The sequence below is a fragment of the Typopeltis vanoorti genome, chromosome 19 (genome assembly GCF_054136105.1).
Source record: "Typopeltis vanoorti isolate ZY-2024b chromosome 19, IOZ_Tvanoo_1.0, whole genome shotgun sequence".
NCBI lineage: Eukaryota > Metazoa > Arthropoda > Arachnida > Uropygi > Thelyphonidae > Typopeltis > Typopeltis vanoorti.
The window spans coordinates 11,005,681-11,031,343 of record NC_143567.1 but is presented as its reverse complement, the minus strand read 5'-3'; the positions used below and the strand labels follow the sequence as shown (position 1 = coordinate 11,031,343).

At 35.7% G+C, this 25,663-nt stretch overlaps 1 protein-coding gene across 1 annotated transcript in view; it reads left to right on the top strand.

Annotated features, from left to right (window-relative positions):
- Positions 1–25,663, top strand: part of LOC150095851 (protein strawberry notch homolog 1-like) — a 527,670-nt gene that overhangs the window by 159,999 nt on the left and 342,008 nt on the right. The window contains exon 8 of the mRNA XM_090409548.1: positions 14,350–14,511. Coding sequence (XP_090265674.1) covers positions 14,350–14,511 — 162 coding nt within the window. The remainder of the gene's footprint in view (positions 1–14,349; positions 14,512–25,663) is intronic.

Sequence of the window (25,663 nt, the reverse complement as noted above, 5' to 3'; positions counted from 1 at the left end):
GGCTTGCAGGCAATTCTTATGACTGGTCATAAACAGTGGCATTCCCTTTTCCGAACATTGAAAGATTTCAATGTGTGAAAATTAACGATAAGTCATGAATTCTTCCATGTTTAAAAATATGCGGCTTGGTCACTGACATTTGTTACACAGACGTTATTTAGGCGTTCTTCTGAGCTGTTTGACACATTCACGAATATTATTCTCCTCAGAATATTTCCAGTATAAAATATTTATTCATGAAAAATGCTTAGAAAACAAAAGTGACAAATTCCAGCAGAACTTCTCGTGGCCAAGTATAATTGATGCCAGGGCCTGGTGTTTGAGAAACACACTCATAGGTGGTATTATCACATACTAAACACTAAATATTTACGAAGATAGTATTCATATACTTCTCTGTAAACAAATGCCATTTGCAGAAAAAATAAATTTAGATGATCTGTTGTAAAGAATCTATCTCTGAAGCCTGCTTATTCATATGGCCCTGCATCATCCAAAAATCTTGGTATTCTATATAATGTAATGGTTATAAAAATTTCTACAATTATGATTGCAAACTGAATGACCTATAGTTACTGATATAATCTGTACTTCTCTTTTTACATAATAAGATTAATCATTGATTTATGCCATTGTATTGGAATTTTTTTCTGTAATTAAAATATCATCCAGTATGACCTTATGAAACCTGATTTTATGTGTTATGCTAATATACCATCTTCTTCAGTATTCTTTTTTTGCTAACTTGATTCAAGGATTTCTTTGATTCCTTATGTTGCAGTTAATGGTTCTGAATCTGCCTCAACTAAATTTAGTAGAGAATCTGTATGTTTTTCTGCTTGTATATAAGTTCCTATAAAAATACTTCATATTTCCATTATCATTTTCTCCATTATTGCTTGCTTTATTTTCAATTTTGGAATCCAGTTTTTCTTTCCGTATAACTCATTTGAACATTTTCAGAGATTTTTTTGTTTTCGAGTATGAATTAAATTGTTCTTATGTTGAAAGTTTATTTTTCACTTGGTCAGACTATAATAAATTTAGTTTAATCCTTTATCCAAGTGTGTGCAAACATAGGCTGCACTTGAAAGTATCTTCAGGACTGGGTAAAGTGGTACAACACTGGGCGACTCCTTGCAAAGGTGGAGCAAGATACCAACACTCCTATCTCAGTATCTCCCATAATGCAAAACACATCTCCTTGCGGATATGTATAGTGCTATGCATTAAGGGAAGGGCCACTACCCAGACTAGTTTCGTCCTTTATTGAGGTGTTCAGTGGGCAGGCCCAAGTGGAGATACCAAGGCAGAAGCATTAGCAAGTTCATCTCCTCCTATAGAAGCTGCCAAACGGTGTGCCACCTTTTTATTAAATTACTCTGGATTTAGAGAAAGATGTTGAAAGTTTATTTTTCACTTGGTCAGACTATAATAAATTTAATTTAATCCTTTATCCAAGTGTGTGCAAACAAAGTTTGCGCCTGAAAGTATCTTCAGGACTGGGGTAAAGTGGTACAACACCGGGCAACTCCTTGTAAAGGTGGAGCAAGCTACCAACATTCCTATCTCAGTTCTCCCATAATGCAAAAACACATCTCCTTGCAGATATTTATAATGCTATGCATTAAGGGAATTTGGCAGCTTCTATTGGAGGAGATGACCTTGCTAATGCTTCTGCCTTGGTATCTCCACTTGGGCCTGGCTCCCACTGAAGAGACCTCAATAAAGGTCGAAACTAGTCTGGGTAGTGGCCCTTCCCTTAATGCATAGCATTATACATATCCTTGCGGATATGTATAAAGAGATGTGTTTTGCATTATGGGAGATACTGAGATAGGAGTGTTGGTAGCTTGCTTCACCTTTGCAAGGAGTCGCCCGGTGTTGTACCACTTTACCCCAGTCCTGAAGATACTTTCAGGTGTAAACTTTGTTTGCACACACTTGGATAAAGGATTAAACTAAATTTATTATGAGTTGTTCTTAAATACTTATGTTGTTTCTGATTTCTTTTCTTTTCTAACTAGTTTTTGCATTTCTACAAATTCTGTGTTAATAGTCTATGCTATTCCTATGTCGCCTTTTCCTTAATTCTATTTTTTGATTAGTGCCTGACAGATGCCATTTACCAGCAAACACGTCATCTTTAAGATGCTGTTGTAAACTGTGATGCTATTGTTTCTTGCTATTTATAAAGCCTTTTATAGAGCCTGTTTGGTTACTGCGCTTTTTTATATACCGTTATTCTAATTAGCAATGCGTGCTTTCTCTCTCGTAATAACCTTTTTTGCTTATACTATTATGTACTATGTTTATCTACCTTTTGTGCTAAGAGTCTTATGCCTATGGATACTAGAAAATTTATTTTTATTGAGACTGCACCACTAATATCTTTTAATTGGCATGAAACTCAGTAATACGGCCGGTTGATTTCTCTCTCTCTTTCTCTAACACAAATTCCTTCAGGAAAACTTTACACGAACAGTCGTGGTCTATTTGCACTTAACTGTACACTTTGGCTATCTCACTGGTTTCCCGCTCACAAGTCCGATAATTTTTTTTTAGGAACAGTGCATTGTAAAATAAACAATCAGGCAGCACTCTATTGACATATAATTAAACATTTATTTACATTAAAAATAAAGTACATAAAATAAGCATAGGGAGTTTACTCTCTCTCTCTCTCTCTACCTATCCTTTTGGTATAAAGTAACAAACTTTCTCTTTTCAATATTAAATGACTAAACAAAATATTTACTCTGTTACTTCTCTGCTTAAGAAAACCAAATTGCCTAGACTAATTTACTCATAAAGAGATTAACTAGCTATGGCAAGTTATCTTACAATTAATATTTCAGAGGACTCTCTTATAGATATTTCTAATTACTATTTCTTATCAGTCCATCTATGACATATCTCCTAGATTACAAAAAGAATATACATTAAAGGGTTGGAACACACTCACGGAGATTCTTTGTCAGGACACCTTCCAAAGGTTTTGCATCAAAGTCTCTATGGTTCTTCTTTCATCTTAGGCCTTGCTTCAGGGGGGATTTTGTCGGAGTATTAGCAGTTCTTGGACTGCAGTTTCCCCGTTACTCAAAAGCTCAGGCAAGAATTTTCAGCATACAGGCTTGAAAATCGTTCTGCAGCTTTTGGCTTTGGTTGACTTCCCAATTTTTTCCCTCTGGTGTGGGTTCACCTTGAAGTCCGTTTCTCTGGGTCAGTATGCTTCTGGTTCTCTGCCGACTGCCTCTGGTTCTCTTCAGTAACAGCGCTTCTCCTCTTCTGCTTTGGTAACTGGACCTTGCCTCTGCTCTCTCAGCAGCTGGACCTCACCTCTGTCAGCAACTGGACCTCGCCTCTCCATCTGTCAGCAACTGGACCTCGCCTTCTCCTGACTGCCTCTGGTTCTCTGCTGAAAACTGCCTCTTGATGTTTGGCTCAGTCCTCTTTTATTTTTGCCTTCTCGGGACCTTGCACGAAGGGTTGTAAACCCCGAAGAAATCAGTTCTCCTTAATCCTTCTGTTAAGGCCGGCCCATTCTTTTTTCTCCTCTGTGCACTCTTTTTTCCTTGTCTTGTCGGGCAGCAGAAACTTCTCTGAAACTAGCAAAGCTCTTTAATACTAACTTTCAAGGTGTTCATGCGCAAAGCTTACAAACAACTTTCTCACACACTTAATCGTAAACAACTTACAGCATAGCTATTATACATTATACATAGTTCCGATGGCAAAGCATTGCCTTCGTTTTTGACATTGTAGAAATTTTAGTTAAAACGGTAAATGCAATCAATTCCCATAGGGTTATTTACATTATATATTTAGCAAAAATTACATAGAGACAAACAAGGTTATTTTTGTAACAGTTCTCATGAGACTTGACCTCTGTAAAAATCGATGTGAAGCGCTTTGGTAATTTTATGCTACATCAAGTTTTACACCGTGTTTGCTGGCAAATGGTTTTCTTAATTCTTTAGTAACTTCTGTTATTGTCGAAGCTATTTCCTCCATTTCCTCATGTAAGTCTCAATCCTTCCTATTTATTTCCTTCAACTTTCTTTTGATCATTTCTTCAAATTTTTCTTTATGGTTTTTTATATCTTCACTTCTATTGTTTTTTTTTTTTTTTTTTTTTTTTTCTCTCTCTCTTGATTCTTATTTATCCTTGCTCTCACTAGCCTATGATCATTATGATTTAAACAGGTTGACAATATATACATCTTCTAATATTCACTTGTTGATCACCATAATATAATGAATTTCATTAAAAACTCCATCTGAGAATCTCCATTCCAGGTCTACTTTTTTTTTTATTTTATTTTGTTTCTTGGAAAGTATTAAAGTCTTACCTATATATCCCTGCTTCACTGCAAATTTGATTACCTTGCACACCTAAAGCACCATTTTTTCTTGTAGTTTCTTGCCTACTTTACAACAAGTAGTCTCCCATTATTATTTTCCAGTGACATGTATTATCTCAATATTAGGTCTTCATGGAAATTGTCAATTTCTTCACCTGAATGATAAAAGGCAGATTCATATATTTGTATTACACTCACTTCAAGCCATTTATTGATTTTCAATAAGCAGTTTGATTGTCTCCAGGAGATGTCTGGAAGACTGGTTTAAATTCAGGGATGTTATTTTTCCATCTTACGAACTGTAATTCCAACTCCTCCATCACTGTAATCTTTCCTAGCAGTATGCAAAATGTACCTCTTTGTTTCAATGATATTTGCTTCTTTTCTAGAAGGATAAGGAGTGGCAAAGTGTTAGAAGTAAATGAAGAGGACGTATTCTGAATACAGTATGCTAAATGTCAGTAAGGCAGGAGAAGACTAGATGAAATTTCACCGCATTCTAAGGCAGTGTTTCTCAAACTTCAGATATCTGCGAACTCATTAAATTTTCATTATTACCAAGTACCCCCTTATCAAAATAATAATAAATAAATAAATAAAAATATGATTTATTTTTAATAGAACAAAATTTGGAATAGGTTCCTTTTCATTTCACGTCCGTGAAAATCCACATTTCAATTAATTCATATCATACTATATTATATAATATTATAATATACTATTATATTATAGTATATTATAATATACTATATTATATCATATTATATTCATATCATACTATCGAAGATTTTTCAACTTCTTCCTAGTTGATTCTCTAGAGATATCACACGACACACCCTTATCAATTTCATTTCAACGAGATACAATATCAACATTTTCTTGTTGCTTACAGCTACTTTTGTGCATTTTATAAATCTTGTCTTTAACCAATGATCCATACTTAAGAATTTGAAAGGTAAAAAAATAACATATTTACTCGAATATAACTCACACTTTCTTCCCAAAATTAAAGCTAAACAATCACGAGGTATATGCAGGAGTTTTTGTAAACTAAAGTTTTCAGAAAAAACTGAAAATGGTGCGACTTACCAAGCTCGTATTCGCTATCGCTACTTTTGGCATTGAGAACAGTTTCTTTGTGTGCATCGGCAAAGTCATCCACCAAAATAGCTTCATCTTTCCTTATTTCAAGCAAAAATTACCAGTAATTTACACTTGAGATACATAATAAACAATCCTTCACAAATGACTAATGAGAAGTAAAAGCAGAGCACGAAAGCTGGTAGGCCAGTAGAGATAGAGCAACTATGAAGAAGTGCATGTGATTGGTGTGGTATTAACAAAAGATCGCAAGACAAAGACAAGCCAACAGTTGAGTTGAAATGCTAATTCTCTTCAACCGAATTCCATATAATCTGAAACACATTCACTATATATTTCTTAGTTTTAACATGTTCACAATGGGGTGGAGTCTATACAGCAGTTTCTGTTGGAGGGGAGATGTGATTCGTTAGTGTCATTTTTATCCCTGTTGTCTCTAATTGCACTATTTGTTGAGAAATACATTACACAGACTGCAAATGTCTCTGTATCTTATTCATTGATACCATAAAACTACTTTTTTTGCTTCTTCAGTATAGTGATACTGTTGAGGAGGGCGTGTTGTTTACCGCAGGGAGTGAGTTACTATCACCAGGATGTGAACATCATCGCTATAGTAACTCGCAATTTGAATAGGAGAATTCATACATAATATATAATTTATTGACAAATATATACGTTTAAAATAATTCTTTTTTTTATTAATAATGATTCAATTAGTAATTTTTCGGCTATGCATTAATGTCGCATAGCCAAAAATTGCCACATACCCCTGAAGACCCTTTGCGTACCCTTGGGGGTATGCATACCACACTTTGAGAAACACTGTTTTAAGGGAATGTGCTGTAGAACTGAACTGTACAATTAACTTAGCTGTTTAATGAAAGAGTTACAGTAGGACAGCTTTGTGGAGAGTGTAAGATAGTACCATTGCATAAACAGGGTAGAATTCAGGTATCATATTCTAGGCCTGTTTGTATTTATTCTGTAGTTAAGATTTTGCAGAACTTGGTATGAACTCGTACGGAATTGGGCAGATGAGCACAGTATTATACAGTTTTTTTTATGTTGGGTCCAAACATGAGAGGTTGGTTGATCAACCTATAGTACATGAGTACTGTATATGGGGTAGGGTTGGGAAAGGAGAAACTTGTTTACATTTGATTTAAAAGCCTGTATATTGTATTCCTTGGGAAATACATCAGAGGGAAGACTGTTCCACAGTACAGTAGTAGCAGGGATGAAGGAGGAAAAGAAACTTGTTCTGTGGGTTTCAAGGTGTACAGTGAAGAATGTTGGGCAGCAGTTGTACATGTTCCAGTAGACTTAGTACTGAGTGTGTGTGTGGGTGGGGGATTATCGATGCTATTTCAGCTGAACATTTGCCATGGAAATATTTATTGAATACACAAACTGCAGAGACCAAACGTCTTCATGAAAGTGAGGGGGGGGGGTCGGTGAGAGATGGGTCATTTGGCAATCTGCTTTCTCTCCTCTGTATTGAGTCAAGTGTTATGAGGGACCAATGGACCAAGTCCCATCCAACTGAAACACACCCATACCATACTTAGCTTCCACCAAACTTGACAGTTGGAATGATGTAGCCCTGCCAGAACCATTTCCCAGGCAATCTCCAGGTCCAAACATGATCAGAGTAAAACATTTGGAAGCATAATTTGTTGCTCCACAGAACCCTTTACCATCTACGGTCCAGGGACAGTGTGAAAGACACCAGTCAATGTTTGGCATTGAGGAGGTGCTGTATGGCTTGTTTACAGCAGCTCTGACATGGTAACCTAAGACATGCCACTCTCTGTGGACAGTTCTATTGCTAACAGATGTCCCTGCAGCATTTATAAGGTTAATTGTGAGGTCTGCTGATGCATCCTGTTGATTTGGAATCAACAGAAGCTTTAAAGCATACCCCAACCCTCAACAAGTAGGGTTATGTAAATTTACCAAAAATCTGAGACAGTCAGTTTAAGATCTAATTAATACTTGTTTTCTCTCTTTTTCCAACTTAGATGGCACCTAATTAGGACTTTAGTTTGTCCGTTCTACAATTTTTTTTAGTTTACAAAATTACAATTTTTTAACTCCCACTGTTATACTAAATTTGTTGTTGTTTTGCATACTGTGGCAAACTGTTTTTGTACTCTGAAGATGCTGGATATAATATACCAATGAAATATGAGCAAATAAGCTAATAAATATTAATTCATTTCTTATTCTGTGCCATCAATACAGTGAAAATTAATATGAATATTTGATTTTGTAGGATCTGAAATTTGCATGGCATGTAAGTTGTCCAAATACTTTTGTCAACATGGTGTATATTAGTATACTCAGTGGTGAGCTATAAGGGGCTCGCGCAAGCCCTTTGTTAAATTTTTCTCAAATTTGCGAGCCCCTTGTTCTTCTTGTTGAACTAGAAAATACCACCATGGAATGTATACATACTACTATAATTGCTACTTTAAATTCATATGGATTTTCTGATAACTACCGTATATAAAAAATCATTTCATTGCATTTTGTTCTGATGGAGCTAGTGTAATGTTAAGAAACAAATCAGATGTTGCAATCAAACTTCTACAAAAATTTCCTAACGTTGTGATTTGGCATTGTGCTCATCGTTTACACTTAACATTAGACGATTAGATAAAAAAACATGTAAAGTAATTCCAACAGATCAAGTAGCACAACAACACCGACTGCTGTGCGCAGACTTTAAAATAAGATCGAAGATAAGAACTTCTGGTTGCCATGGGATGAAGACAATTAAGTGGTTTCGCTTAAAAGAGGAGAGTGTGAGGAATCGTTTTAGGGAGAGAGTGTTAGAGAGGATTTCGGATGCACTGGAAAGTGTACAAGATTGGTGGAAACATAATTCAAAAGTAATCCTGAGCTGTGCAATTGAGGTGCTTGGTGAGACATCTGGAAAGATTAGAGAGCAGAAGGAGGGTTGGTGGTGGAATAATGATGTACAAGTGGCAGTGACAGCTAAGAGGAAGACAAAGCAGAAGTGGGATGAGTCAAGAGTGGAAGAGGACAGAGAGGTGTACAAAGAGAGAAAGCAAGAAGCTAAGAGAGTTGTGGCACAGGCGAAGGCCATGGCATATCAAGATCTGTATGATCAATTAGAAACAAAGGAAGGACAGAGAAAAATTTACCAACTAGCGAAATGTAGAAATAAAGCAGCTAAGTACATCTTACATGTGAGGCAGATCAAAGATGCTGAAGGAAGAGTATTATGGAGGGATGTGGACATAAGAAACAGATGGAAAATATACTTTGAGGGACTTTTGAATGAGGAAAATGCAAGGACTCAGAGAGGAGATGGGCAGCCTTCTGAGGGGATGGTGCAGAACATCAGTAGAATGGAAGTGACGGAGGCCATGAAGAGGATGAGGAATGGAAAAGCGGTGGCCCCGACAGAATTCCAGTGGAGGCATGGAAGGCACTGGGTGAAGAGGGAATTGACCTGCTGTGGGACCTGTTCATGAAAGTTTGCCAACAGGAAAATATACCCAAGGAATGGAGGGAGAGTACTCTTGTTCCCATCTACAAGGGTAAAGGGGATGCACAAGACTGTAAAAATTGCAGAGGAATAAAGTTGATGTCCCACACAATGAAGATCCTAGAAAGGGTTCTTGATGGTAGATTGAGGGAGGAGGTGGAGATTTCAAAGGAACAATTTGGCTTCATCCTGGTAGATCGACAACAGATGCTATCTTTGAGTTACGACAGATGATGGAAAAATATCGAGAGAAACAAAGGGAGCTACATCTGGTATTTATTGATCTGGAGAAAGCATACGATAGAGTGCCAAGGCAAGAAGTCTGGAGGTGTCTGAGGGAGAAGAAGGTGCCGGAGAAATATGTCAGGTTGGTGCGGGAAATGTACAGAAATGTGAAGACAAGTGTTCGGACCTGTTTGGGACAGACAGAAAGTTTTCAAGTAACAGTTGGCTTGTATCAAGGGTCAGCATTAAGTCCGTTTCTGTTTAATATTGTGATGGAGGTGGTAACAGAGGAGGTGAGAGAAGATGCACCTTGGACAAAGTTGTATCCAGATGACATCTTGCTGTGTGTAGATTCAAGAGAAGAAGCAGAAACTAAACTGGAAAGATGGAGAAAAGTACTGGAAGAGAGAGGTATGAGACTGAGCAGAAGTAAGACAGAGTATATGTGTTGCGCAGTGGGCGGTGGCCAGGAGACAGATCTGGAGCTGGAAGGAAATGTCATCCAGAAGGTGAGAGACTTTAGATACTTAGGTTCAACAGTGGAAGAAGATGGAGGAGCTGAGAAGGAAGTGGGATGCACGATACAAGCGGGTTGGAGGAACTGGAGGGAGATGGCTGGAGTGTTATGCGATAAGAGGGTGCCGATCAATCTGAAAGGCAAAATTTATAGGACAGTAGTGAGGCCAGCTATGACATATGCTATAGAAACTGTGGCCCTGAGGAAAAATAACATCAGCAGGATGGAAGTAGCAGAGATGAGAATGCTTAGGTGGATGTGCGGTGTGACCAGAAAGGATCATCTGAGAAATGACTATGTCAGGGGAACAGTGAAAGTTACGAACTCAGGAGCGAAAATACAGGAGGCAAGGTTGAGATGGTTTGGTCATGTGATGAGGAGGGAGGACGAATATGTGGGAAGAAGGGTCATGCAGATGGATGTGCAAGGAAGGCGGAAGCGTGGGCGGCCAAAGAAGAGATGGAGGGAGCTGGTAGAAGAGGACTTGAAGATGAAGAACTTGGATGTGGTGACAGCCCAAGACAGGAAGGTGTGGAGGAGACTCAACAAACAGTGACCCCACTTAAGTGGGAGAAGCTGCAGAAGAAGAAGAAGAATAAAAAAACATTAAAGAAATAAATCATTTTGAAATATTTATGAATAAATTATGCTTTTTATCATCAATCACCAAAAAATCAACGAGAATTAAATACGATTGCAAAAGACTTTGGTATTGAAATTTTAAAGATCGGCCTTGTGTTTGGATCATGATGGGCAGCTTGCAGTTTACGAACGGCTCTTGCTGTGTGGAGAAATTACCAACTTTATTCTAGCATTTTGCATCGAACAATAAATATAAGGGCCTTTTAAACCGACTTCTCAATCTGGAATTTTTAAAAGATCTAGCATTAATGATTGATATCCTACAGGAATTTTCATATCCGTCAGAAGCTCTACAAAGTCCAATATAAGTATTATAAGCGCTAAGTTAGGCCCTTTTTTGTGCTCAACGATGCTAGCCCTTTGTTAAAATTTCCATAGCTCACCACTGAGTATATTGATCTGACTCTATCTCCCTTTGCAGACACTTATTTTTGTTTCTTTATCCCCTCCCTTCTCCCTTGTATTTTCTTATTCTTCAAGATAAGGCTCTTGAGATATCAAGATATTCAACTAGCATTTATTGCCTTGCTCTTGTACTAAATTTTATGATATGCCATGATGATTTTGTTCCATTCCTCAAAATTTTATCTTATTAATTTGTTCCGTTATATTCCCATTGATTTCTAGTTTACATCTTACAGGTTCTCTGTCAGCTGTCATGATTTTCAGTTCTTCTGTTGCTTGTTGAGGTAGTTTTCCTAAATCCTTGTTGCTTATCATATATTCATTCAAATTATTTATTATATTTCCATTTAATTTTGTGCCAAGCAGATTTATTCCCCTGTAGTTCTCTGGATTTGTTCTATTTCCTTTCTTGAAAATAGGTATTGTTAGATGCTTTTGCCATTTATTTGGTACTTTTCTTTATTTTAAATACTTCATTTACAATATCACAATTCTTATGTTAATTGGTTCTCTCAATATTTACATTTATTTTCATTCTTTATCGTATATGTTTTATTTATATGTTTAGTTTTAGTTTTTTATACTTTATACTTTCTGTGTATAGATTTTGAAAATAATCCTCCATTTATCCAATCCAGTATTTGTTTGATGCATTCATTCAGTTCTTTTGTTGGAATTTGTATTGTTCTTCAGATTCGTTTTTGATTATCATAAAAATCATATTCTTCCAATATTCCTATGTAATCTTTTTTATCTGACTGTTTACGGTTTATAACATTCTTCATACATTGAGGTAGTTTTTGTCTTTTAGATAGTTTTAATAGGAGTCTACTGAATTCCTTAACTAAATTAAATAATTGCTGTCACAAATTTTCCATGAAAATCAGCAAAGAAAAGGCAAAAGGTTATGAAAATAGGCAGGGACATTTGAAAATTAGGTACATCCTAAATAGTGAAACTGTAGAACAAAAAAAAAATTACTATGTAGGCACAATATATATTTAGTGAAGATGACAAATAACATGTGGAAATAGATAATAGAATAAAGAAAGTTACTATTGTGTGAGAAGTCAACTGAATAAATTTATATGGAATAAGAGAGAAATTAGTTAACACTAAACTAGCTGAATACAAGAATGTTCAAACAGATTTAAACATATCTATCTGGCAACCATGTTCTGTTACCAATGAGTCTCTTGTAATATTGAAGTTGCTGTTCAACTTTCAGTAGGATCTCTTATTCATTTAAATGCCCTGAATATTTTGTGTGGTACAAATACACTAAATCCAAAGAAAAAGTTTTAAAGTGCATTCTTGAAAACCCAAAGAAAAAGTTTTAAAGTGCATTCTTGAAAACATTAATCAATACTGCCTGAACATTTACTGCTCTCAAACTAATAATTTGTTCACCATCCTCTTCCAAGAATTCAAATGACAAGTAGAAGATAACATCTATGGAGGAATCATTTTCCCATTAAATCCACTTTCTTAAACGGGGATATGGCTATTCCATCATAGAAGTCATAATCGATAAAGCATGAGTGGAATATATTCTCATCCCTGGTAGAGTTTAATTTTGCAACAGTGTGCTCATCTTCTTCTTCAAAATTTACTATTATATTTACACCTTTAAGTAATTCAAATATTATTAATAAAGCAGTGAATCATATTGCATCATGTATAATTGATGTGAAGTCATCATCGTCAGTTCCTATACGAGAGTGGTCTGAAAAGTTCTCGGCCTAACAATGAAAAAACGAATTTATAATTTCAAAATTATTTTTATTTTTCAACATAATCGCCCTTAAGATTAATACATTTATTCCAGCGATGCTCCAGTGCCATTATCCCATCCCCTTAATGGTTCTCAGTAAGATCTGCAAAATACCCCTCTACAGCTACAATCACTTCTTGATTCGAAGAAAAACGTTGACCAGCAAGGAAGAGTTTTAGTTTTGGGAAGACATAGAAGTCAGAGAGAGCAAAATCTGGGGAATAGGTTGGATGTTTCAATAATTCATATGGCAGATCCCTTAATTTTTCCCATTGTTGCCAAAAACACCTTTGTGGGCAGGTGCATTGTCCTGATGAAAGATGATTTTTTTCGCGTCGAAACACACCCCCACGTTCCTTCCCCCCACGCTTGTAAACAACCTCCAGCGAGATCATGGAAGTGGAAGATATTGTAAAATCAATAAAGGTATGTACCAAAAATTTTTTTCCACCTCTTTTATTCTACCTTAATTGCCTTCTATACTTACCAATAATGCCCTAAATATATATATATACCCTTGAGTACTGATAGCCAATGTATTTAAATAAGAGTCACTCCTAAACAAAAACAGGCTATAATAGCCGAATTTATAATAATGATTTTTTTCTTCTGCAAACTGGGTCTTTTCTTGCGAATTTTTTCGTCTAGTCTGGTTAAAAGATCAGAATAATATTCGTCGGTTATTGTTTTACCCTTTTCAAGATAATTAATAAACAAAATGCCTTAGCATCCCAAAACACCAATGCCATGACCTTTCCTGTTGATAGAACAGACTTTGTCTTCTTTGGCACTGAACAACAGGCTTCTATCCATTGTTTTGACTACTGTTTGGATTCTGGTGTGTAATGGTGTATCCAAGTCTCATCTGTAGTAATAAATCAATGCACAAAATCAGTTTTATTGTTGTTAAAACACTCCAAGCACTATTCAGAGATTTTCATGCCAGTGTGCGTTTTTGATCTGCTGTAAACAAGCACGGCACCCATCTTGCGCAAACTTTTTTTATTTGCAATTCTTTGTGCAAAATATATCCTACACGTTCTTTTGAAATGCCTATAGTCTCGGCAATTTCACGTACTTTGACTCACTAGTCATCCTATACCATATCATGCACTTGATCAGTTATTTCTAGTGGTGGTGTTACACTTTTTTGTACGTCCTTCACATGGATCATCTTCAAGACTGATAAGACTACATTTAAACTCGGCAGCTCATTTCTTAATTGTCGAAAATGAAGGAGAAGAGTGCCCATAAACTTTTATGAGCTTCGAATGAATTTCTTTTGGCGTTAAACCTTCTTTTACAAAGAATTTTATAACCGCGTGATACTCAATTTTATCCATTTAAGGGATATAGACAACATTTTTGCTTCAGACAGCTGTATAAAAAAACTACTCGATAGAATGACTTGCAATTTCACATGGATGCTTATGACAGATGTACCAACTTAGAAAAAAAAAATCTTGCCAATAGTATTGCCTTCTATGGTCGAGGCCGAGAACTTTTCAGACCACCCTCATATATAAGTAGCTTATTCGTGAAGATATTTAATGTGCAGACTTCATTGCTTATACTTGCATAAAGGTTCAAACAAGAATATAATTTCTTGCAAGTTTAATTTCTGACTGAGTGGAACATTTTTCTGTGGAATAATTTTTGTGTTTTGTATACATTGCATTTTACAATTAATAATACATACATAGTGGGTATTTATATATATATAATGTGTATTTATATACACACACACACAATTCTTTCACGTGTATAAAATAATTTTAATTTTAAACGTTCTCTTTCTTAGTTTAAATATGCAAAAATATCATCTAAAGCAAATGGAAGCGTGAAAAAGGGAGTGGTATTTGCTACTTATTCTTCTCTCATTGGCGAAAGTCAGTCAGGTGGTAAATACAGAACTCGATTAAAACAGTTATTACATTGGTGTGGAGAAGACTTTGATGGAGTTGTATCCTTTGCAGATTTATTACTCTATGTTTCTTTATTTAGTAAATGAAGTATATGTAATTTGAAAAATGAGGAATGAGGGGATGGAGAGAGAGCGGAGAGATAGTCTTGTGTGTCTGGAAAGTTCCAATTATTAATTCTTAGCAGAAAATTCAACCAACTTAAACAGTAGTAAACTCGCCAACCCCATATCAATTCACAAAATTTTAAAAATGTTGTGATTAACAAATCCTCACACACACTTTCTCCTGCAGAACTTAGTATGCTCTCAAAAGGTCTTAACTTCGTTCCTTCTCCGACCTCCATTCCTAAAGAACTCTTTCTTACAAAAGTTGAAAAGGTGGCTGCGCAGTTACCAAAACAAACTGCGAATCTATTTAGGATCGATGCCATCTTCACTATAAACAACAGTCGTCATCCTACTGATAATCTATCTCTTACAGAAAGAAAAGCAATCCAACTGCTTCGTAACAACAATGATATTATTTTACATGCTGATAAAGGGAACGCAACTGTAATCTTAGACAAATCTGACTATCGTTCAAAGATCAACAACTTATTAAGTTCTGATACCTATTCTATTCTAGAAAGTGATCCCACAAGAGAACTTCATAACCATACAAACAATCTTCTGAAATCTACATCTAAACTTCCCAGACACACAAGACTACTATCTTTCCACTCTCTCCATCCCCTCATTCCTCGTTTGTATGGTCTGCCTAAGATCCATAAGGCTGACACTCTTTTAAGACCTATTGTGGAAGGTATTGACTCACCTACTTACATATCTTGCAGCTTCTTTAAAACATCTAGTTGGCAATTCCTCCTCCTTCATCAAAAACTCTGAAGATTTCATCTCAAAAATAAAAAATTTAAATCTCAAAGACTCCGACAGAATGGTGAGTTTTGACATCGTGTCTATTTTTACGAATGTACCTACAGATGGAGTTCTGACTCTTCTTAAGGACAAGGTTTCTAAGAAAATATTTGCTCTACTAACACACTGCATTAATTCGGCTATTTCTTCTACGAAGATAAAATATATAAACAAACAAGTGGATTAGCTATGGGCAGCCCTCTATCCCCAGTCTTAGCTAACATTTTTTTACAAGATTTTGAAGAGAAAGCTATTTCTATAGCTACTTTAAAACCTAAACTGTGGTTACGTTACATAGATGTCTTCCTTATCTGGGAACATGGTTTAGAGGAACTACAAAGCTTCCTAAACCATTTAAATAATCAACATCAGAACTAGAGATTAACGGCGTTCTCCCTTTCTTGGATCTAAAAATCAGTAGATTACCTCACTGTCTTAAATTTTAAATTTTTCGAAAAACCACTCACACTGATAGATATTTGCATGCCTCTTCTCATCATTTCCCTCAAAAAATTGGCATCATCTCCATCCTTGCCTATCGTGCAAGATGTCTTACTTCCACAGAAGAAGACCTTCAAACAGAACTTAACTTCCTGAAAAACACCTTAAATAATGGATATTTTCATCTCGTAACATCACTAAACGTTTGAGACCACACCAACAACCTTGACAAGAAGATGAATCCAACCCTATCACTCGCACACAGTTACCATTTATTAGCTCTCTTACCCCAAAACTATCTAGGATTATGAAGAAATTCAACATAAAGACTGACTATACAACTCTGTCAAAACTTATTTCTTTTCTGAGTCAACCAAAACACAACCAGCTGCATTTTCCTGGTGTTTATAAAGTTATGTGCGACTGTGGTCGACCTTATTTTGGCCAGACAGATAAATCTATTTCACTACGTCTTGAGGAACATAGACGCAACATCTACAGTAGAATGTAATTGAGTGCCCTTTCCAGTCGTGTTCTTTTCTCTGCCAACTCTAACCTCGAAGAACGTCGACACCAAGTTGATTGGGACCGCACAACCAATTTATATATATGCAAGGATGAATTTGAAAGACGAATTATAGAATATAAAGAAATAGTTCTGGACCCTTCACACATGAACAACAATCTGAGCTACAATTTGCCTGATTCCCATAGTGCAGTAATCCAGTACTGGTGCTCTAAAATTAGCTGTCACACACATTCAACTCATGCTAACAATAGCATGCGGTCACCAATTCAAATATGACTGTTACTATTCTTCTTCTTTTTATTAAGCTGGAAAGTCCATGCTTTTTACCTTGTTAGTTTTATAAGTTTTATGTTATTTCTTACTCACCTGAAGAAGTCGGGACACCGATGAAACTAGTCGTGATTTATTAAAGTTTTTTGTGTTATACTTTCTACGGTTCTAGTCAGTTAAATATTAATTTTATAAATGTATACATCCCGAGTCAATCCTAACAATATATATAAATAATACACAAACAATATTTCTGTGTTATTCTCTAAGCAAATTTATTACTTAAATTCATTTAAGTCTCCTTCCATATCATGACTGCTTAATTGCATGGTGGCTCCACTAATATTAGCGTATAATTGCATTAGTAAATTCAAACAAGTTACCACGTTACGTATATACTTTATCTTATCATATAACAAAAACTTATTTCTCCTCAATGAAATTTTCTTTCAGTATATATGTAACATGTGAAAAAATGAACATAACTAAAACATTTATGTGAAATTTTTACTCACCATATAACTGGTATATGGAGTATATTTATTAGATTAAAATTAAGAATTATTTAAGGCAGAAATTAACTACCAGAGCCTGTGTAGCTCAGTGGATGTGGCGTTTGCACACCACCGCGCTTGTCCGCATGAAGGAAGACTTGGTTTCGAGTCTAGTCGGCGACTAGAGGAAATTTTTCTAAGCCTTTTTTTGACCGGTTCCCGAGTTAGTCGATCTCTGGCACAGGCAAGCAGGTTTTTCCTCCCGGAAACTCGAGTTTTTCGTCCTGTAAACTCAAGAAAATCAACCGTAGAACCCACATTATTTTTCAGACATTAAATATATTGTGTTAGGGACCACGAGATGGCGGCACATTTGAGCTGTCTCTCTTCACTGCGTACCGCTTAATTAGTGATAGCCTTGGGTGATCTGTCTCTGATTGGGTACCAGTGGAGATTGAACTGCCCATTCAGTCTCCAAAAGTTAGATAGGGCTAAATGGCCTCGCCTACTCCCGTATACAGGAATAAAAAGGCATTAGCAGATTTTTTTTTTTTTTGATTAACTACCTGATATGTGCAATATGTATTCCAAGTTTTTTATATATACAGTTGATTAATCAATGGCTGTTGTCTTATTAATAACATGTTTAGTTTATTTAGCTGAATTTTGGTATGATCTCAGATTATGTATTTTGATCTTGAAAAAGCAAATTCACATAATCTATAGTCTGTGATGTTGCCTTTGACACTTTTTATGTTGTCAGTATTTTTCAATAACTTCAGGGCTTCAACTGTGAAAGAGGAATATCAAATTCAGGAGGTTTGGCATCATACATGCAGTTTCTTAACCTCATCATTAGAAAGATAACCAATTTTCCCCTCTGTATTATGTAGAAAGTCTAATTAAGGAAATTGTTTTGGATAAGTTTACAGATATGTGGCTCCAGAATTCAGTTCTTTCGTTAGTGGATGACTAGATAAATTAGCAATCCAGTTGTCTATTGGGAATTCAGTCATATTTTTCAAGAACATTCTGATAACATTAAATATTGCTTTATTAAGACAGTTGCTACTTTTTTTTTTCCAGGGCTCCAGTGCTAACATTTTTGATGTATTGAGTTTATACATTGGTTGGAAAGAAGTCAGCGGACAAGATGCATCGTACCATGAAATGAGTCGTGTTTTTATAAATTAGAGGAATATGATGCCCCCAAGTCAGTGTAACTGTGATAGGAAGCTATGATAAGAACTGATGGAGTTTGAAATATGCAAATGCTACCCGAACATGACTGTAGGGTACTGCAAAAGATTCTTCTTTGAGTGCCATCTCCTATCGGTGGTCGGCGACCACCTTGGCAAATTTTGAGCGATCCTCAGCTACTCTAAACAGTCCCTAGGAGCTCATGCCAGTCCACACTCTGATGTCTGCCAGCCAAGATTTTCTTTGTCTTCCTTGTCCTCTTCTTCCATTTATCTTCCCCTTTATAAGCAATTGAAATATTTTATATTTTTCATTACGAAGTAGGTGACCAAGATATGCAATTTTCCTTCTTTTTATGATATTTAAAAGTTCACGTGATTTCCCCATTTGTCCCGGTACTTCCTGATTAGACGTTTTTGCTGTCCATGGGATTTTTAACATTTGTCTGTATAACCACATCTCAAAGGCTTCAAGTTTTTTTATTGATGCTGTCTTCAAGGTCCAAGTTTCTGCACCGTACAGCAGTATAGACCATACATGGCATTTAACCATGCATGCTCTAAGTTTAAGTTGCGGTTACACAGTGTTGATTTCATCAGGAGAAAATTTTTTCTTGCCATTTCAATTCTAACTTTTATTTCCATTTCTGGATTGCATTCTTCATTTAACCATCATCCGAGATATTTAAAATTTGTCACTCTTTCTATTTGTTTCCCATTTAAAGAAAGTGATGAATTCCAGAAGATTTTGAAGATCCTAACTATTGTTAGCCAGGAGAGCTGTGTCATCAGCATATCAGATGTTACCGATGATTTCACCATTTACATTAATCCCTTCCCCTCTTCTTTTTAAGATTTTTTGAAATATGGCTTCTGAGTATATGTTAAAAAGAAGAGGTGACAGCACACATCCTTGCCTTCCTTCTCGTTTGATGTTAATGGGGTCTGTAATAATGTCATCAACTTGAACAGATGCCTTTTGGTTCCAGTGTAAGTTTTGAATGATCCTGATGTCTTTACCATCTAATCCAATTCTTTTTAATAGTGCAATCATTTTAGTATGTTGGACTTTATCAAATGCTTTCTCAAAGTCAATGAAGCAAATGAATGCTTCCTTGTTTTAATCAATACATTTTTGGAATAAGACAAAAACTGGTGAGATCTTTCTGAGCAATAAATACAAAATGTTATATTCAGGCAATGAAAATCAAGGAAAAGAAAGGAGTAGCCATAGTATTCAACACTAAATACGAGGGTAATCTTCTGGAATGGCAGGCAGTCTCAATTAGAGTGATGTGGGCAAATACCAGAATGGGAAACTGGACAATGAGACTTATTTGTGCATATGGTCCCACAGAAGGTATAAGTGGAGGAATTTTTTGAGACTTTAGAGAAAGCAACTGACACAATGAAAAAGGAAAAGTTGGTCCATGTTGGGATCTAAATAGCAGAGTAGGAAATGATTGTCAGGCATACAAAAATATTTTGGGAAAATTTGGAGAAAAGAGCAAAGCTAATAATAATGGCAAATACTTGTTGGATTTCTGCTCAGGACATGGACTGGTAATGAATAACACCATGTTCCAACATAAAAATGTGCACAAATTCACATGGAGAGAAGAGGCAAGGAAAAAGTCTCATTGACTATGTTATTGTCGATAGTGATGTTTTCTCCCTGGTGCAGGACACCAGAGTGTACAGAGGATTTGAAATTGGAAGCGATCACTATTTAGTCGAGCAGGATAAAATTGAATTTCATATTGAAAAGAATAACATGTAAGAAAGTTTTAAAGCGAATAAAAGTTGAGCAGCTCTCAGATGTGAACTGTAGACTAACATATACAAAGATTATCAAAGAAAAAATGAAAGTCTGAGAACAGGAACCAAATCTTGGAGATTCAGTGGCAAGCCTTGAAGAAAACCCTGATTGATTCAGCCAGAGAGGCATGTGGTGAGGTTGTCTGCAAGGATAGAAAAATCAGGACTCCATGGTGGACACAGGAAGTTAAAGAGTTAGTGAAGGAAAAGAAGAAATCATATCAAAAGTTCCTGGCAAATAAGTAAGCTTGTTCTCTTAGAGAATACAGAGACAAATGTAAGAAAGCTAAACAGTGTGTAAAACTAGCTAACAAAAGTCATGGGAGGACTTTGGCAAGAACATAGAAAATAAATTTAAATTGTACATATTTGGTCTGATGTATTAAAATAAAGAACTTTTATTGCTAAAAGACCATAAGATATAATGATAAAATATACAAAGAGCCAACAAGTTTCACTAGCAACTATGCTAGACAGTTGCTAGTGAAACTTGTTGGCTCTTTGTATATTTTATCATTATATCTTATGGTTTTTTAGCAATAAAATTCTTATTTTAATACATCAGACCAAATATGTACAATTTAAGTTCACAAATGAAACATAAAGTTCGGTGCTTTGAGAAGAACAAATGCAAAAAAGGTAAGTTACTAAACCACCTTACATTTCTGAAGAGATGTAGAGATTTTGCTGTTATTCCGAAGTTCTTAGTAGTAAAAGGACCTATCCAGTCTGCAACAGCCAAAAGAATATACCACAAGACTTCGTTAGCGCTAATAAGAGAAAGGATACAACATACCAGTATGAGCTTAACATTATTGACGTAAATTGTAGAGAACAGTTTAATGACATATATAACAGTTTCGACTACAGGACTTGGAATACCATAGACCACGTATTACATCGTAGTTACGAAAAAACTTTCAAAGAGTAAAATCACGCAAATTAAAAAATTCAAAGTTCTTTATAAGAAAAAATTCCAGTCGCACCACGGTCTCCCTAATAAAGTAATTTTTAACTTTTCAGATTACATGCTTTCTAATCATGAATCAGAAATCCTAAAATAGGGTTTCAATTTTGCCATCTCCCCTAATTTTATTCCTAAAATGGATTTCATATGTGGGATAGAAAAAAGTCTTTTTCCTCTTCCAGAGGCTACAGCAAATGCTATTAGGTTCAATAGCATGATTATTCTTGCTTCAGCAAAACCACCAATACCCAATATCACTCCTTATGATAAGAAAGCTATCTGCAATTTACAGAACAACAAAGACATTATAATAACCAAAGCCGATAAAGGAAATTCAACAGTCATTCTTAACTCGAAAGATTATTTTAATAAGATTAACTTGTTACTAGCAGACATTTCCACTTACCAAGTCTTAGATAAAAATCCCATCATGAGTAATCATCTGGAGATTAATGCCAAGTTGGCATTAATCCGCAATATGACAAGTTGGTCGGATACTTACTAGCAAAGCATCTGGCAAATTTAATGAAAGGAACACTTAGACACACAGATACCTACATTAAAAACTCACAACATTTTGTGGAAAAAATCAAGAGTATCAAAATATCAGAAACGGACATTATGGCTAGTCTTGATGTAGTGTCCTTATTCACTAATGTACCGATCATAGAGGTGGTCAACATTCTTAAAGATCTCTTCCCTCAAGACATCACACAGTCATTTCATCAATGCCTGAAATCAAATCTCTTCAAAGTAAACAACATAGTATGCAAACAATCTGAAGGTCTAGCCATGGGTAGCCCCCTGTAACCACCATCATGTGCAGACCTTTTTATGGAAAAACTTGAAAAGGATATTCTTTCCACCATTTCACCAAAACCGTCGATTTGGTGGAGTATGCCGATGACGTGTTCATCATCTGGAAGGACAACATGGAAAACCTTCTCGTGTTTCTTAATAAAATCAACTCGCTACACAATAAGATCAAATTTACTATAGAACTGGAGAAGAACAAAGAACTACCTTTTCTTGACATCCTAGTGAGGAGAGAAGATAACAATATCCAACTGTCCATTTACAAGAAACCCACAGATACAGGTAGATATCTACATTATTCGTCCAACCATCATAGATCACAAAAACAAAGCATCATTCATATGCTCCGTAATAGGGCCTTAAGGTCTATTTCGAAAGAAGCAGATGTACAGAGAGAACTGTCACAAATAGCTAACACTCTATCTCTGAATGGATACCCTTCTAATATTTTAAACAAATTTCTATTTAAAGACAACCTCCAACAACGTGTTACGGTGTCCCAATATGTGTCCGCAGCTGTCATTCCATATATTAATTCATTTTCCACAAAATTGGCAAGAATGTTAAAAGCTCATAACATCAGAGAGGTTTTTAAACCAACTACCATGATCACACAGATCTTCAGATCACCCAAAGATGAGGTACCTTTCTTCAAATTTCCTGGAGTGTATGAAATTCCACGCACATGTGGCCTTTCTTACATTGGTCAGACTTCTAGAAGTATTGAAATAAGACAAAAGGAATATGTGGGGATGTCAATCACAATACAAGCATCACATCTGGTTTAGCTCATGATTTCTCAACATCAAATCACGTTATAGATTGGAAAAACAGTTCTATGCCTTATATCGAGAATGATTACAGACAAAGAACTTTCAAAGAAGCAGCTGTGGTGCTATGCACAGGCAATAATTTAAATGGAAATCAAGGTATTATTATTAAAGACATATGGAAAAATCTCATCATTTCTTTCAGTTTAACAGAACATCAATATGCAAAAAACTACACAACACGTGGTCATGTACCGGATTCTGACTGAAGCATTCGAACGCATGCACGCTATCAAACACGAATTATCAAATGTAACGGCCTAGCAGTTACTAAAGTGTGTGTTTTTCATGTAACTTGATGCATTTGTTTTCACACCAGTACAGCCTTGAACATGCTAGACAGTGCCTAGTGAAACTTGTTGGCTCTTTGTATATTTTATCATTATATCTTATGGTCTTTTAGAAATAAAAGTTCTTCATAGAAAATAAATATCAAGAAGGTGGCAAAATATTCTGGAGGTTGTTGAAGAAGCTTAGGAATGGAGGAAAGAATGCTGTAAAAGGAGTTAGAGATGATAAAGGTGACATGAAAATGGGAGAAAAAGATATCCTTGAATTATAGAGTAATTACTTTGCTATCACTGCTTGTTTCATTTAGCAAATTTTCAAAGTGGTAAAAACACTCAACAGGCATACAGTCAGGAATACATATCCACACTTGAAGTAGAAAAAGTCATCAAAGGCTTGAAATGTGGAAAGGCAGCAGAAGTAGATGATATTCGACCAGAAATGCCAAAGTATGGTGGTATAAAAGTCTTACAGTGGCTGCCCTGCAGAGTTCAGAAAGCCTGGACAGAGGGACGAATTCCCGATGATTGGAGTAGAGCTCTAATAGTTCCCATATATAAAAAGGGAAATAAAACTGAATATGAGAATTACAGAGGTATTTCCCTACTGAGTGTTCCTGGCAAGATCTATGCAAGTATATTTGAGAAACGGTTGAGAAGAATTGTGGAAGAAAAGCTTGGTGAAGAACAAACTGGATTCAGGCCAAATAGAGGCTGTCAGGATCAGATCTTCACTTTACGTCAAATAGTCGAGAAAGCATGGGAATATAAGAAAGATCTGTATTTAAGTTTTGTCGATCTGGAAAAGGCATATGACAGGTGCCAAAAGAGAAGCTATTCAATACACTACAGTTATATTGTGTCAATGGGGCATTATATCAAGCAATACTTAGTCTTTATTTGAGTTGTGAGTCAGCAGTTAGAATTGAAGGATGTACAGGAATATGGTTTAATGTTAAATCTGGTGTGAGACAAGGATGTACATTATCCACCACCCCCTCGTTATTCATTATCTATATGGATCACATTATGAAGGAAACTGGTATTAAACATGATATCAGAATTGGAGATGTTAATGTCAGCTCTTTGCTTTATGCGGACAGTGTTATTCTTTTGAATAAATCCTCTACAAGTTTGCAAGATTCTCTGACTAAATTGAATAACTGTTGTAATAGATATGGTATGAAGGTGAGCATTAAAAAGACAAAGACAATGAAAATAGGTAGAATTGTTGAAAATGTCAAGTGTGTTGTGAACGGGGAACCTGTGGAACAAGTGAAACATTTCAGCTACTTAGACATGATTTTTAGTGTAGATGGTAAATTAAATATGGAAATAGACAATAGAATCAACAAAGCTGGTGTGGTAGGAAGTCAATTAAATAAATTCATATGGAATAAGAGAGAAATTAGTCGGAACACTAAATTAGCTGTATACAAGACAGTGTTCAAACCAGTTTTAACTTATGGATCTGAGAGCTGGGTCAGAAGTTAAACACTTGACCAAAGACTAGAGACCGCAGATATGAGAGTCCTGAGAAAGATTAGAAGCATAAACAGATGGCATCAATGGCAGTATCATATTAAAAACGAGGATATTACGAAAGAACTCAGCATTGTCAGCATCCAAGAATGTGTTAGCAGAGCTAATCTCAAGTGGTATGGTCACGTAAACAGAATGGGCGAGGAAAGATTAGCAAAACAAGTGTTCTGTGCCAGGTTGGCAGGAAAACGACCCAGAGGAAGACCAAAATATAGGTGGATTGATACGGTACAATGTGCCTTAGACGATAGAAATATAAGATCTAATAATGATAATGTTGGTGTCTTGACAAGTAATAAGACTGATTTGGAGGAAAATTGTAGATAGGAAGTTAGTAATTATGTAAATTTTTCATGTAGTACTACCATATCGTGTACACCCCTTGAGGGTACATGTCAGGAATTTGATGATGATGATTTTTGGAATAAGATTTGAGAGCAGGAAAGAGCCTCTATTGTTTCCAAACCGTTTCTAAAGCCAAATTGGGTATCATTGATGGTGTCTTCACATTTTCTGTATATTCTTTTTTGAATTATTTTCAGGAGCATTTTGAGAATATGACTTATTAGGCCGATCATTCTATAGTCATTACAAGTTTTTGCATTTGCTTTTTTAGGTAGCATGATGAAGGTCGACTGTAACCAGTCTTGTGGGAATATGCCTGTATCGTACACCTTATTAAATAGCTTTACTAATATAGCAATGTTGTCACCTTCTAAGAACTTTACTATTTCTGCTGGTATTCTATCAGGGCCTAAGGCTTTACCATTTTTAGCTGAGTTCAGCGCACATTCTACCTCATCCATCTGTTCATAAGTATTTTGTGGGTTCTGTCTGTTATCAGAAAAGAGTTCTACTTATTTCACCCATTCTTGTATTTTGTCATATTTTTTGGATATTATTTCTCCCTTTTTGTTTCTTAGGACACATAGCTATTTTTTCTTAAATATACCTGAGGTCTCTTTCAGCTTTTTGTGTAGATTAAAACTGTCATGCTTTTCTTCTAGAATTTCAATTTCTCTACATTTTTCATTCATCCAGATTTCTTTTGCTTCTTTGATCTTGCCTTTAATAATTTTTTGA